Consider the following 16,661-nt stretch of genomic DNA (forward strand, 5'->3'; position numbering starts at 1 on the left):
TTGTCACCCCACTGGCAGAATTAAAAGCAAATTAAAAGCCTTAACTATTGACTCTATCTGAAGTCACTCTCCACAACAATTTCACAAAACAATGGGGAGGATTAATGAAAATGCAGCTTGATTTCTGTTCTCCAAAGCTTTTGCTATGGGGAACCAATTAACTACCCTTCAGGATGACTTTCACTTCTAACTGCTGGTCTGTTCCACTGCCAGAAACTGGGATTAATTCTCAATTAATCCCTCCACCAGAACAACTCTGCCTTTGTCTGCTGGGGAGGACATGAGCATACAACACCGAGGTTACCCCAAGCCTGTTTGGTGGAGGAACACCACCCCTCCTAAGATTGATACACCCTGTAGACTAGCTCTTCTCAAGCTGAAAATAAGAGCCATTAAAAGGGAATGGTTGACAATGATTTTTGTTTTAGGATTTTGAGCTTTATTAGCCATGCATATTAATGAGTCAATTAATTCCATTCGTCCTCGCGAGTGGCCTGTTTGTTTTTGCCTGACCTTTTATCTTAGATGCGTTCACGCTCCGCTTGGTTTAAGCACTTACTCCATACTGTGTTTCCCATAGCCTCATGTCCAAAAAGGGAGTTTTTTATGTGTTTAGCACCAAGATTTCCCCCCTCTCTTTTGTTTTCTCACTGCCACTCTTTTTCTCATCGGTCCACCCTCCCCCCTCTCTCTTTTTATTTATTTTTTTTCTTGTGCTTTCTCCCTCTGTCAGAATGCCTGCTGGATGTATTCTTCTCTAAATGTGACAGGAAATATGCTATTATAGCATGCAGAATATTTGCCTGATGGGATTTGCAATAAAATTACTACATTTCCTTTCCATTAGGATCTTTAAAACCCCTCTCTCTAATTTATGATTACCCTGGCAAAAAAGACATGTTATATACATAAAGACTAAAGTAGCCCCCAGTCCACATTTAGCCCATCCTGCTTTCAAAGTTAGTTGAGAGGACAGGAGAAATAATTGAAAAGTGCAGCTGGACTGTGTACAATCTTGTAAGGGATGCCTAGAAAATGAGATTAATCAGTGCACAGACATTGTGGGGAAAAGTTTGCAGTGAATGCCTGACAGTCGTGCTCTTTCTCTCATTTCAAATGTTGGCAGGCTAGCAGGCAGCTCCAAGGGAAATGCGCTCCTTTCATACTTGAGTAATTGATGAATTGTATGCAATATGCAAATGAGAATCCATAAATCTTATGAATGACAGCTTAATTTATGTGAGCCTTAATGAATGCAGGATTAGATTTTAATTAAATATCCTCAAAGGCACCCTGACTGGGTAAGTTTTAAAAGCCTTGTTTTGAAGACTTGTTTCATATGCATCGCAGTTCATGAAAAAGAGAGATCAGTGAGAGTGGTTAGATGAAATTTCCTCGCAGTTTGAAGATAAGACCTGTTCTGTTTTGCTAACCAAAGGCACTTGCAATTAATAAATATTGGAGCCAAATCATATCTACCAATCTCATTTAGGCTTTCCTGGAACTGCTCATTCTCATACATTTGATTAACTGCATTTACTTTAAGCACTATCTGATTTCTAACATTTGGTACAGTATCTTTTTAATTAAGAGAATCATCCATTAGGCATGGAAAAGTCAACCAATTAGGCTTTCCTCATCAGTTCCCGTGATGTAGGAAGTCTGCTTACTCATTATCAGAGTCTGTTCATGTGGTGCTAAGCAAGACTTAGACTCTGTAGTTATGGGACATACAATTATGAAATCAGCTTTTAACATTAATGATGCATGGGAATAATCAGCAGTTTATCGTGTTTCAGATCTTTGCTAGATTCTATTTCACAACCGAAAGGCTTCAAACGGCTCTAATAGAGAGCGATTACAGGACTAAGCTCTTTATAGCTGCTGTAACATCGGCCTTCTCTTAAAGCCTGCCTGTTTCATGACACAGGCTTGAGGACAGCGGAAGGAGCGAAACCGGCTCCCGAGTTCCTCCGTACCATCAGACGCTGTGATCGTCTCACCCAGCGTGGTCCTAATCAGGCCTGAGCCCAGACAAAGGCATCAGGAAGGCACCCACTCTCCCAACTACCACTGATCTCAACCCCGCACATTAGTCCGCACAGGGATCAGAGCGCAGACAGCACTTTAAAAGGGGTTTTAGTGGGATTGATGCTAACTCTCTCCCGCCTTTGATTTCACACCATTTGATCTGTGATATATTGTTCCGTAACAAAGGTTCACAGTTTGCAGACGGATGCAGCTGTTCCTAACCCTAATAAATAAAAGTCTGTTGTCCTTTTTTGGGTTTTTTTTTTCTCTTTTTTTTTTTTCCTTCTCTCCTCGCACTCTCAAACTCGCTGTAATCCAGCTATCTAGATCAGATAAGTGCCATGTGGCTACCTGTGCGAGGCGTTGTTTGACAGGTGCAAGGGGAAGCTGATTGAGATAATCCAAGAATAGGTTCAATGCAAATACAGATACAAGATGAGGGTAAGGATAGATGGATGCATGAAAAAGATGGATGAGCAAATACATTCCCATGTATCACACTGCGACTCTGAGATTATGATCATCACAACGAATAGACTGCCAAGGTCAGCAGGAAATATAAATCATCTTTCTTTTTTTCTTTTTCCCTTTTTTTGTTGAAAGCAACATATAGTCCCTCCGTTTTCACTGGTTCGGTTTTGTGGAGTTGTTAAACTCTGCGTCTCGGTTACTCTTAGATATACACACAGCCAGCGGTCGGTTTAATGTAATTATGCATTTTAAGAAGAAGAAACGTTTCGAGCTGTTTATTTGAATCATCAAATTTTTCACTTCATGCAGAGATTCACCAAAGTTTGAAAGAATAATTTAGATTATTTCATGTAAAAGAAATAGTTGTTTAAAGGAATAAACCCTCTGCAAATATGAAATTTATGAATGGAGAGGGGGGGAATACTTCCTGTTCCTTATGTTTCAGTTTGCCTGCACGGTGATGTTGAATGCCCCTCTGTGTTTCTGTGTTTTCTACACTTCTCCCACCCATAGCAGATCTTAAGGCAGCTGATTAAGCCGGGAGCCAGAGAGATCCCATTCTAATCAGCTGATCATTAACAGAGAGAAAACAGTGTTCATGTTCACGCTGCGCTGTAGTTTCACTCTCCTTTTCCTTCTTTTATTTTATGAGCGTCTTCCTTTCGTGGCCATTTTGTTTAAAGCAAAGAAACTACAAGTTTTTGGAGCACAACTCATTTCTCAAATTAAAGTTAAACACTGCACCCCCTCCCCTCCCCTCCCTCCCTCCCAGCCAACGCTGTTATCTCACCTATGGGGATTTTAAATTGGCAGCACAGACATGTTATTCCTGCTTTTCAAAAAAAAAAGAAAAAAAGTTAAGCTCTCAGGGGAGTTGTGTGCATATTTTTAAACCATTTGATTGAACCGAATAAAAAAAACAAAACAAACAAAAAAAAGAAAAAAAAAAACCAATGCACTCAGCATATTCAGGCCCCTGATGGACTCGGGCGTCTGAATTTCTGCCTGACCTGGCACTTAAAAGGTAAGAAACTGCTTTGTTTTATCAATAAGACCTTGTTTTCATGGCTGGTCACCACCCCAGCAAACCAATCAATGGGGCATGCTCTGCTATCGCTGTGAGAGAAATGAAAAATAAACCCCAGATAATCCTTCAGTTAAAAGGTTACTCAGGGCGATAAAAGCTATTTTGTTAATTTATTTACTCTCTGCACTGGAGAGATAAAGAAAAGGAACAATTAGGGAATTCTAGGTGAGAGATTTTAAAAGGGCAATGACATTGGGTTAATATTTTATAAGACCTGATTGGCAGAGACCTGGAGAGGCCTTTTGTTTACACAAGCCCCAGACGAATGATTCACTCGCTTGTTTTGGCCAACTGGGCGGAAATGGAATAAATATCTTCATCCTTACCTTTTAGAAACGTCAAACAAAAGACTGCGATAAAAGGTTAATGGCTCAATCATAACCACCAGGAAATAATATTATGCTCTTTCTCTGCAAACTCGAGCCACTATTGACATAATCAGGTTGAATTCCTAAAGATATCCGAAGATGGGAGGAGCGGATGACTTCTGTGTGTAACTGAATCCACTAAGGGAGTGTGCTCACTTGGGCTAAACATTACATTTGTGGTTTCAATTGATTTATAACAGATCATAATCACTGCATTAACAGCGTTCTGGGTAATAAGATCTCAGTCACCGCTTCCGTCGTCAGAAAAGAGTCTGATAGCGAGATGTCAGAATTTTGCCATGAGATCAAAAACCATCCTGATATCTCATTCGATATTATGCCTCTTATTATACCTATCACCTCGTGTTGGCTTCCTGTAAACGGGGTGAGAACGTGAATTTAATTATTGTGCTTTTATTGCATTGTAGTGCTGAAATTGGACTCGTGTGGAGTGTATTGTTGGGCCCCGTGTAATCTGATTGCCTGCGCAGCGTAGTGTGTTGGATAGTATCAGGTTCCAGCCGACTCTGCTGGGTCAACACACGGCCGGGCCATTAAAGGAAGTCTGGTTCAGGGAAAGTTCACTGCTATTTTCTTTTCACCATGACAGCAAAACAAAAAAAAAAAAAAGGAGAGAATAGATGTGTAACATATTTGTGGCCCCAGCCCAAAGCTGGTGGGGCCTATTTTGCTTCCATAATTGAAGCCAGAGATACGAGGGGCCTGAATATCTTAAGCATAAATATAAATAAACCATGAAATAAAATTCTTTCACGATTGAACTTCAGAACAGAAATAAAGTTGTCCAAACAAGCCCCATTTTGAAACCCAGAGGCTGTTATTTAAAAAAATAATAATCTTTAAGCAGAGAGAGAAAAGTAAAAAGAAGGTTGGAAAGATTAGAAAAGACAACAGCAGATAAGAAATGTAGCAAAGGTACCCAAATTCCAATCATAAATCCAGTTGTGCTATCTTTTCCTGCAATAATGGCCTAGTTTGGAGCCGTTTCTGTGCCAGGCTATTTAGGGAATCAGCATCTGCCGCTTGATAAATAGCCTGGCTCTTTTGTTTGAGGCCAGGTTGAGTTCCTCCCTGGACTCAGCTATTAGCCTGGATGGTTCTGACCATCACGGATCTGTTTGTATGTTAACATTCAGGCCTCAAAATGTGGCGGTTACAGGCAGTAAATTGCTAATTGTTCAGGAACATGATACAGGACTACATGAATCCCATGTAGTCTTTAGAAACACTGAATAAAGGAGGGGGGGGAAAAAAAGTCGTTTCGCTCCCTTTAACAAAGTGTTTTGCCATTTCTGCAAATGTAGACATCTACTAAGCCATAAGGAAAGGAGACAGTAACATTAATTTCTGAGAGGCTTTCCTGTTGCTCGGAGGTTCCTCAGTTCAAAGCTACGTTTTCAGTCGGCGTATTGCTTTCATGGCTCGCCGGTGTTATTTGTGTGCAGGCTGTAGATGAAATGCTATCCCTTTAAACACGCGGGACCGAATATCTTCCAGCCTATCCAAACATTACCTTTACTTAACTGGGCCTTTGTACCCGAGTTCACATCCTTTGACATGATCTAAGGTTGATGTGACATTTTTTTGTCCATTTGAGGGTCCTTTTTTTTTTGCTTTTAGTATTGTTAGTAAAAGCCTTTTACCCATCACATACCCTCTATTGAGGTCTTTCATAAATAATTCAGCCAGAGTACAAGTGAAAGTGATGACAGCAAAACTGTCTGCGATCTCTCCCTCTCATAAGATCAAAGAGGTGCTTCTATAGAAATAGGAATTACGTTTCCAGACGCTCGTAGGTTGAGCGGGCACTCGTTTCTCTCTCTCTCTCCCCCTCTCTTTCTCGTTGCCCTCCTCTCACTTGCCGCCATTCGCTCTCCCTCTTGTTACTTCTTTCTATCACTTGCGTACTTCCCCTCCAAAGGGACACAGTTGGGTGAAGGTCTGCTTTTAGTCCTAAAACCTCCAGTGCCAGTATATGAGAGAGTCAGCACATTCAGACAGATAGAGTGAGTGCACTCTATTAGCAGGACTGAGGTAAATAAACCTCACAAGATATGGCTGAATAAATTCAACTACTAGGGCTGTGTGGCGTCTGAACTGAAACACTGCGTCATTCCATAGATGCTGCCTTTGGGAAATACAGTGAAATGTACTGTAACACAAACAGCCTGCTGGTTGATAAAGTCTAGAGAAAGACATTATTGTTACATTGATTGACTCTAGACTGTTCTTATGAGCAACCTCTTATAAAAAAAATCCCATAATTCAGTGTTCATATTCATTATGGCTGTTTAAGTATTAACCAACTTTACCAGCAGGCGATAAATTAACAAAGAAAAATAAATATATACATGTTTGTGGAAAATTTATACCCGTCAATCTGGTTTTTCTCAAGTAGTTTGTGAACACTACTGAAACCTTTTGGTCTTTTAAAAATGAATTGAACTCAATTCACGTTAGAGAGAGCTTGATATCCTGGTAAAGCATGAAATGGACTATTGTATGTGAAATAATGTATGAAGCCAATATGTCACCTGTGTCACGTCACCGTAATTCATCTTCAGCTGAGACATCCAGCTCCTTGTTCATAAAGAATATACCTCTATAGAATCTTGGCCCATTACATGCTCATTGTGTTTTTTTTTTTTTTTTAGTTTCACCCTGTAGGCTTTTCTTTGTAACTATAAGCCAGCAAAGTAGGTATTGATTGAAACTCGAAGCTGTATTAATAAGTGAATGAGTAAGATGTGTGGAAAGTCAGTGGTGTATCTGCTTTGAAGGCCTTTTCTCCTCCACAGTAAGGTGGCACAGTCATTTATCACGCCTGGATCTGTGCCCCTCGTTTGGTGTAATAAAACTCCCCCATCAGAACCGTCCAACAGGTCTGAATCACTCTGTCACACCACCTTCCAGCTAAGGCACGCATTAAATCAAGCAAGCAGAACATTTCCTAAGGCAGCCATTGCCTTTTAATTTCCTGAAGAACCTTAAAATATCATTCATTACCAGAACTACACATATTTGGTTTTTAAAAGTCTCATAAATCAATAGTGGCCTGACTGCAATAATTATAACAAGTTAACATGTAATTTCCAGGCCGAGGGCCGCGCACTGGATTTTAGCATATGCAAACGAGGCAATTCAAATAGTGTGGGGATATTAATACGGAGGAACAGGTAACGAGGTACGGGTTATGAATTATGCATCAAAAAGTGGTTGATCTTCAATAAAGGAAATGAATTCACCGTGTAATCTAATTAGTTATGGAAGTCTATTATGTTGAGCTGCAGAAAGCAACTGTCCTTGAAAAGAAATTTATTTACAGTACATGTTAGCTCTTTGGAATGGAATTGCATTCTGGAGTGCTCCAAATGTTAACACTCCCCCACCACCAGCACCGGCACCGGCACCACCCACACGGCCCCTCCTCCTCATATCTCACCCGACTTCTTCCCTCTTTCTGCCCGATGTTTTAGCTCCAGACCCGGCCGGCCTCCGAAGAGAACCCAGAGCGTGACATCACCGGAGAACCCCACATCATGCCCCACTCGGTCCCCGGCCTCATGTCCCATGGCATGATCCCGCCCACAGGTATGGTTTGGTCTGTATCAGTCTGTCGCTGTTGCTAAGGCTCTGATTCACTCTGTCTGGTCCTCTTCTCTTTCTACACACACACACACACACGCCCCCCCCCACGAGCGGCATCCCCGCAGCGTGTCCTCGAAATGGCAACCAGTCCAAAGTGACACATGCACCTAACCACCAGACACCAGCCGCTCACTCGTTTACCAAAAACAGATCCTCTGCTGCTCAAGCCCCGGAAACCAAGAGGGGAGGGAGAATAAATTGGAGTGGAGATCTTTCTCTCAGATTATTCCAGTAGATGTTGCATTTTGCCTTGAGTGCATTCTAATTAGTGCGATTAAATCCACTCCACTGGTATATGTACATAGGCAGTGGTGATGCTAAAGCAAGCTTATCGCCACAAGAATCAACAACAACCGTTTGTGCCCTAACTTACCCCTGGGCCAAGTCTTATTGCAACTAATGCTTTTGTTCTATTTGTGCTGGCTTCATTGTGACTGCTTTGATGTTGGTGGCTGTAAGTGCTCTGCTTTGCATATCCTGCTCTCTTCATGATACGTCTTTAATGATATTGTGCTGTCGAATGGAGCTTTTTGCTGTACGCCACACATTGTATTTAAGCGACTGTTAATTTTTGCATTTATTAAGAGATAAAGCACCACAGAAGATTTTCCATAGTGATCCTTGGTGTATAACAATTTTAACACTTCTAATTATCCTGCTGAACACATTTTTAATTCTATTTATTTCCTATTAGCACCTGCTTTGAAGTTCACTATTAAACGCAGGTCCAGTAGTGAGATTGAGTGCAGCAGAGACTTACAGGCCAGTGCTTTGAACTGTGGCAATAGGGGCGAGGTCACTGGCTATCTTTGCAGCAGTATAGAAGGCCAACTTAAAGGCTGAAGTGACACAGAGAGGGACAATGATGAGAAAGAGCCATGTTATTTAGTGGAACATAAAGCAACAGAAAAGCCTTTTGATATCATCCCCTTTAAGCCCAGAGGGACTCTATGATCTTGACATTTAGTCAGGGTATTCAGGGGGCAGAGATAAAGTAATTGAGGTTTTTTTTTTTTTTTTTTTTTGGTCTTCTCATAACTGCCTTAAGCTTCCTAACTGTGGCGAGATGGAACTTTTGCACCAGTTTCTGTGTTGTAATTAACCATTTATTGTTTTGATGATAGTATTAAGCATTAAACGTCAAGGAAGTTACAGATTTTGACAGATTAGTAATTAAGTATAATTGACCACACGTAAGTTAGCGTCTAAGTAGGCGACTAATTGATCTTCCTGTCATGTCCAAATGTTCTGATTGATGATAAAAAACGACATTGAGAAACTGTCTTAAATAGTTACACCATCGTGTCATGTCACATTAGTTCATTCTCAGATGAGTTAGCGCCTGCACCGAAAGACAGAATACGGGCCGACAGCTTTTCCCGAGGCTTCACCAGTTCTTCGAGACTCCACAAACAACTGCGCCGTTTTTCATTTGGGCGCGGAGTAACGAGCAGAGCACTGGAATCAAATGCTCGGTCCATTCCTCTGCTGATGTTACGAGGAGATAAATGACATTAACTAATATGATGACGTGTCTGTTCCTAGCTGCTTGTCACTCCAGAGTGGTTAACTATTGCTCAAACTGGCAAAAAGTTTCACCTTGCGATAGAAGCAGGAAGTTGTTTAATTATCTGATCTTGCAGCTTTAAAGAGCAGCATGACAGGCACGCTGCATTCTTCACTTATTTCACTCTTTTAGAATTTTTTTTTTCCCCTTTTTTTTTTTTTTTGGGTGCAACCCTTCCGAAGCATCTGACATATACTACCTAACAAATCATATATGTAGGTTTAATTTCCGTTACATCTGAAAGACGTCTTCTTCACTCGGCAGGACCAGAGAGAAACACATTGTTAACATCTGTATCATCGCCCTTGACACCAGTTCCATTTAGAAAAAGGACATCTTAATGTGCTTACTTTTACACTTAAGAAATACCCTCATACATGTGTGAAAGCACATGTGTGTCTGTGTGTGTGTGTGTGTGTGTGTGTATGCGTACTTGTGCTCATGCCCCCGGGACGGGCGGGGTGGGAGGTGGGGTTGGGGTGGCTTACGCTGGAGCCTTTCCAGTTGCTGATGCATTACAGGCAGATTGGCCCCCAAATCGGATTATTTGCTGTGGACTGACACCACACTGAGATGACATCTCCTTTAAAGTGGAGAGGTGGCCTCCACTCACACTCTGGCCACTACTTAAGCAGCAGCTTCAATATAATTCATTTATGTGCTGGATATGGCTTCAATCTTTTGAATAACGCAAGAGTACTGCATTTACCATTAGAGAAATGAATGTCACCTACATCTTACCGGGGTGCATCCTGTACTTTACTGATAAAAACAATATTTTCTAATGCCGGCTGGCTTTGCCTTGCTCACAAGTGTGGGGTGCAGCGGCACAGAGAGCTGCTTCTCCTTATGTGTCCTGTAAGTGGCAACATCCTGTAATATTTATACTCTTCAGTGTACAATTAGCATGTCATCTTCTACTGGAGAGTGGATCATCTAATCCATTGCCACTCTGAGCTGCTTTAAAATAGATCTAGTATGCACCAGGTAATTAGTGTCAGTTCTTTGTGTCTCTGCCCCTCCTCTTTTAGTCCGCTGCTTGTCATAAGGTTAGCACGCTCTGTAATTGATACTAAATTTGTCATGATGTGGATAGCACAGTTCAAGTGGTTTAGTTGTACCTAAGAGTCCCGCCTTTCCCATCCCCAGTTTGTCATTGCTTGTGCTGCCACCAGTCCATGCATAAATTAGGCGACCATGCTCATTGACATGGAGTGTCTCTTCTCTGTTTATCCTGCTTGCCCGATAAATAACCGGTGTTTTCATTGTTTGCCCGTGGTGCAGTCCCTAACAGAGAAGAGAACAGAAACACAGCAGATAAGCTCTTGGTTTTTGTTTTGTTTTGTTTTTTCTTTTTAAATCACTGATAGAGAAAGTCGTAAAAGTCGGTCTTTTGTGTACTGATGTGAAGTTAATCTGATTTTAATTAATTATAAGAGTTAGTTGCGGAGGGCACAGGCTATTGGGGTGTTTGTTGTAAGAATGTTCTGACATTGGCGCAGGTATGGGGCAGCTAGCATGTTAATTAATGATGAAGATCCTGACAATATGCAGAGGCATGACAGCGTTAAGCCAGTCGGCTGCTGCTTCCTTTGCATATTAATAGATCCTTCATTATTATTAATATGACAGCTGCTCCAAGGGCTTACCATCAGACCTTGTCTCTGTTATTTGCTGTTTTGTGCTCCCCATGTGACAGTACCATGCTATTCTCTATTTGTTGAAATGTTCCCCCTTTCTGTTTTCTCGCTGGTGTGACTCTCAACATGCGACCGTGATGCGCTGTTAGTTTTGTGCTCTGGAGGATTCTGACTTGCCCGTGCGTCTATATGAGAAAAGTGTCTGAATCTAAAGGTGACTTTGAAGGACTATATGAGGCTGGATTGTTTTGTTTGCATAGTAATGAATGCAGATTAGCACAGAGTGGGATTGGTTCCTGTTGACGTTTAGACTTCTAGTGGCTTAATAGACTTGTTGTTGGGCGCCAACATCTCCTTGGCTTCCTATTACAGGCGTTGTATTGCGGTGTGCGTTGTGTGGATATGACAATTGATCCGGTGAAATGAAGCAATTATCAGAACAAAGATTTCGATTTATGGAGTGTGTCACTTAGTCAAAGACAGGGTGGATGTTGCAGGCAAATGATAAATGGAAAATGGAAAAGTGATCATTTCATCCCTTTCACAATAGTACGAATCCATTTCTTAGCCTTTATTTTCTCAACTAAGCATTTGATCAAAAACTCATCACCTCCTTCTTTCCGTTTCCTTTTTGCTTTGGTGATCCTACAGCTTAGTCTAGTCAGTGACAGAAAAAAAAGGATGTTGAGGACAGATAGGCTGCAGTGCAATAAACCACAGTGTTCCTACAAGTAGAGAGCATCAGAAAGCTCCACTGCAGCGCTCCTTTTAGCAGCACCTGATTTGTGGAGGGAAATTTATCACACAAACAGCCCAGAGGTGATTTCAATATTTACTCGGCAGTCTGTTCTGCATACGTCTCATTTGGAAAACAGTTGACTCTTGCCCATTATACACAAATGAAGGCTGACCTTCAGACTGGGCAGAGGCCACATTCATTATGTGGAGAAGTATCACCTTCTTATGAGGCAATGGCTTTTTTTTTTTTTTTTTCCCCCTCCTCCTGCCTTGCCTATGCAATATGGAACAGCAGCCAGGCCCCACTGCAACGAGGAGGGCCCTCGCTGACATGATGTATACTGTACGTCAATATGGTACTGATGTATTTTAAGATGCAAACAAGGCTTTAAATTATATGCACCTCCATGTCAGAGGCTCGAGTGACTCTCACCATCTGCCTATCAGCTGGGGATGAGAGGAAAGGGTGTCCAGGCCGGTGTGCTCTTGTGTGCATGTTTGTCAGTGTGTGTTTGCGCTCGCATGTATCTGTTAGAAGCCACGTGTTGATTTCTACTCTCCTTGTACTTGTGTCTCCCCTCAAATGCATGGCTAATAGCTGCTTTGAGTCCCATCATGGAGACGTGACAGCTTAGCGATGATAAACGGAGACGTCGCTTTGTTCTGCGTCAAACGTAAGGCAAACCTGCATATCAAGTACAAGCAGCCCCTGTAAAAGGGCAGGTGATATACCGTATTGTGGATACGAGCAATTCCAGTAATAGGTACATATCTTTTTCTCGCCATGCATCTTTGATTTTGTAGCTGGGGTTGGCGAGAAGAGTGGTGGGACTCTCCTGAGACACGCCAAGCCTAGAGGAGCTTTAGCACTATCTGTCCCTGCTGTTTGAGACCAGCCTCATGAATAAAGATTTCAGTCACGTTCAATACACCAGAACCCCAGAACTTCCACAATGACAAACCAGTGCTTTATGATCTCTGCAGTGTGCTCAGCATATGTATGGCTGTAATATTAAACTCGCTATGTCAATCACATCTAGTTCATTTTCATCAAAGTGGGTGACGACGTCTAAACCTGCAATTCGGGGACGTTTTTAGGAGATGCGGAAGCTTTATTTAAATGTGATGTCAGTAATCACGTAGTTGAACGAAGCAGCGAACTTGAGAATCCGTGTAAAATTCACAAACATATCTGACATGCTCTCGAGAAGCACGCTAAATAACTTACATGATCTCTGTAAAATAAACAGCGAATATTCGAGTGTATAGGCATGCCTGCTACTTTTTATTTATTTTTAAAATATTTTCGGGAGTCCAATCTCAATGCCGCTTTAAACATTACTAAGACTTTTGGTCTATCGGCTCAGCAGTTAATGTTTACTCGCTGCCCTCTAAGTGTTAAACACATTCAAAGCTAAAGTATATAATAATAAAAATGAATCCTTGCTCGTCTGTCTGTAGGATTCCATCGATGTGTTTTGTATTTGACACTGAGAAGAGCCCTCTTATTATGAGCCACCACAATACATCGCTGTAAGAAATGCGGATACCACTGTTAAGTATTATTCAGGTCGATTAGATCTGATGAATGCATTAGAAGGTTTCGCTGAAGTGCCCTCCATAATAAGGCTCCAAAGACGCAGTTCACCATCTGTATTTGTTCACATGTTTAACCTTCTTTGCTTAATGCTTCACTTTTTCTTCCCTGAATCCCCCCCCACCACCCCCCCCCCCCCCCCCCCCCCCCCCCCCCCCCCCCCCCCCCCCCCCCCCCCCCCTCCCCCCCCCCCCCCCCCCACCCCCCCCCCCCCCCCCCCCCCGTGTCACACTGCATCACTATTCCTCATTCACTATTATAAGCTGCAACACAGTGCTTGCATCATGCACTGTTATCTTGACTGCATCTTTTTCCATCAAGGCGCGAATACATCAATACAGTGGTGAGGAACGCCCAGAGTCTCTGAAACATTCATAAAATCATATGCTGCAACACCACACGGGGATCCATCTCATCCAGCATGATAACCTGCTGTGAAGATATCCCCTGTCAGAAGATGAAAAACAAAGTCGTGATCTCGCAGGAGCTTATTCCCCATAGTGTATAAAATATTCATTGTTTTATTATTTCAAAAGTCCCTTTTTTTTTTTTTTTATTTGCCAAGGAGGCTTTTTGAAAGGTTTCGCAGGTGCAGTGGCTCAGCCCCAGCAGACATGTAGTGGTCTGTAAGCGCAGTGTCTCCTCTGCCTCCCCTCTCCAGGCCTGACAGCAGCGGCGGCAGCAGCTGCCAACGCAGCCATCGCAGAGGCCATGAAGGTCAAGAAGATCAAGCTGGAGGCAATGAGCAGCTACCACAGCAACGCCAACCACCACGGGGCCGATGGAGAGAATGGAGACCTCAGCTCCGGTGTCGGTGAGGATGCCCTTCATACGCGCACATACGGTCACAAATACATCTCACATTAGTGGTTTAAAAAAAAAAAATGCAAGGTGCACTTTATGTGCCTGTGCAGCCACAGACATAAACACACACGCCACCATTTCAGCATATACTCGGAGAACTCGCAACCGTGCAGAGATTCGCAGTATTATCCACATCTTAGTCCTCGTCTGTGTCAGAATACACATATTAAGGAAAAATAATGGCCGCTTAGCATCACATAGTTAGAGAATGTAATCATCGAGGTTTACAGGACTGAGTAAGTCTGACCTCGACAATCCAGATTTGCTGCAGGAGTGAAGGCTTATGCAGTTCCACGCATTGTTCCAAAGGTACCCCAGCAGGCAAAAGAAAAAAACAATGCTGGCAATCAAAGCCTTCATTCTCTGTTTCCTGCCTTCTTTCTTTCCTGTCAAAGAATAAAAAGATAATAATGATAATAATTTTAGGTTTATGGTGGAACCTCTGTTTTCTGTACGCATAGTTTCATTTAGAGCCAAAGATGAAGGTCGTTTCTACACCGCAGCATTTAAACAGACCACTGCTCCTTTTTTTTTTTTTTTTACTTTGTCAAAAGTAATAAAAAGGTTATACACATACAGCTTGCATAACCAAAGACTCGCATGATGCTCTTTCCACTGTACTGCCATCTCCTTAAAGTTTATAAAGCAATAAACTATTGATTTTGCTTATTTTGTATGCGCTGGGAATACTCACTTTGGTAATGCAAGCCATGTTTTTCCTAAAGTGTTTTATGTTGAAAGAAAAAAAAAATCCTAATAGCTAAGTGAAACTGTGAACACAGTTTCCCAAAGCTATCAGCTTTTAACAAGGTCTAATTGAATTGCTGTGAGAGCTCTGGTTTTTCACTGTGTGCCATTTCAATTAATTATTAGCCCTAAAATGCAGAAGGATTTTTGCAATTCACACACAAGCACTTAGTGTATTAAAGAGAATGATAATGTATGTTAGCGCGGATTCATGAGCCCGTTCCAAAATTATAAACCAAGCGTAATCCCTGTAGCTTTGGTCGCTAAATTGAGGTTTTGATTCACTTACTGTAATAAATGGCTTGACTCCTGAACACATTTCGACAATAATACTTGACACCGCGGAGCTTGTGGCGTGCAAGATGAAAACAGGATGTGTTTCTAAGCAGATTTAACAATGCAAAATGCATAAAGTGTGAGGTCATCACTCCCAGAGAATGGAGTGTTGTAAAAAGAGAATACGAGCCTGCGAGGGTCACGGAAATAAAGATAAATGTGAGTACTAACAGCAAGGCTGTGGCAATGGAGCTAATAAGAAACTGTTTTATCTTTTTACAATTTAAATTGTAACCTTGAGCCCACAGCCAGCCACACAGGCTCCCGGTAGAATCATAATTCTGGCAAGGGGAGCAGTTCTAGGTGTGGGTGCATGGGCCACAGCATTAGCTCTCTGAGTGAAATATATGGCAGTGACGCCTCTCGGCCCCATCCACAATCAATTGGATTCTTTTCCTTTAATATTTACTCGCAGCGATGAGATGCTCGTCTGCATGGTGATGAACAGTCTGCCACTGGCGTTTGAAGGTGACCTGTCAGTGAGTATGGACAAATCTCTCGCTCGCAGAAATGTAGAAAATAAATCATTAGGGGCAGGCAGTCAGACAGGGGCCTCTCTCTCCCTCACTCTCCTCGGGATTTAAATCAGCTCAGATTTATGATTTGAATTAATGCTTCGTTTGGTCAAAGGAATGGTCGCAGAGACAAATGATGTTTGGTACTGAAACCATCCTAATATTGATTACTGGGTGTCGCAGCAATCTCTTGTTTATATCAAGCACTCTCCTGTGACAGGGTGGCCAGCAGGAGTCATCCTGATAATACGCCGGAGATATATGGCCCGCACTGCGCTGCAGAGCCGTGAAACGCAAGCTAGCAGCATGTTGTCTTCTTCATCTAGCCCCGGACTTCACATGTTTATTTTTAATGAAGGCGTTTTGGGGCTCCGCAGTTGTACGACTTAACAAGAAAGCCTGATTACAGATTTACTTCAAATTTCAAAAAGTGCCTCAGTCCGGTCTGATTTATGAGCATTTTGAAGTGCGAATGCCTAATATGTCTAGCTCTCAAGCCTATTATCCAATAGCAATTGAGACATATAAATCAGTTGACTGATATAGCGTGGAGTGCGCAGAAGGGGGAAATGCATTTGGCTGTGGCTTTTGTTGGGACTGGGCTGACTGTTGTTCAGAGTGCTGACTGGGGAATGACTTCATGCTGTTTTTAAACAGACTCAGACCACAGCTGCTCTGAGGAAATGGACCGGCGTTTTATAATCAACCAGCTTAAACTAAGACCCACACAAACGGATGTGTTTACTTACACAAATTATGTTACCAGCCATGATAGGAATTGATATGATAATGAGCATCCTTCTGATAATACCACTAAGGACATAGATCCATTTAATCAGAAGGAGCCACTACATCAACCCGTGGGGAGGGGGGGGGGGAATAAAAAAAAATCCTCCTGGGGCTAAAATAAAGAATACAGGTGCCTCATCTCAGTGTTTGTCTGAAGCAGTTCTTGTATTGTGAAGAGCTTAAAGCAAAGCACAGCAGAGCCAGCCAGTGAAGGACACTCTGTACTGTTTGTAGAGTTGGAT

The 16,661-nt window shown here is 42.2% G+C and overlaps 1 protein-coding gene across 1 annotated transcript in view; it reads left to right on the plus strand.

The window, feature by feature from the left end:
- dachd (dachshund d) overlaps positions 1–16,661 on the plus strand; it is an 89,873-nt gene that overhangs the window by 39,383 nt on the left and 33,829 nt on the right. The window contains 3 exon segments of the mRNA XM_030758048.1: positions 7,455–7,507; positions 7,510–7,569; positions 13,830–13,982. Coding sequence (XP_030613908.1) covers positions 7,455–7,507; positions 7,510–7,569; positions 13,830–13,982 — 266 coding nt within the window.

Source organism: Archocentrus centrarchus, chromosome 21 (assembly GCF_007364275.1).
Source record: "Archocentrus centrarchus isolate MPI-CPG fArcCen1 chromosome 21, fArcCen1, whole genome shotgun sequence".
Lineage (NCBI taxonomy): Eukaryota > Metazoa > Chordata > Actinopteri > Cichliformes > Cichlidae > Archocentrus > Archocentrus centrarchus.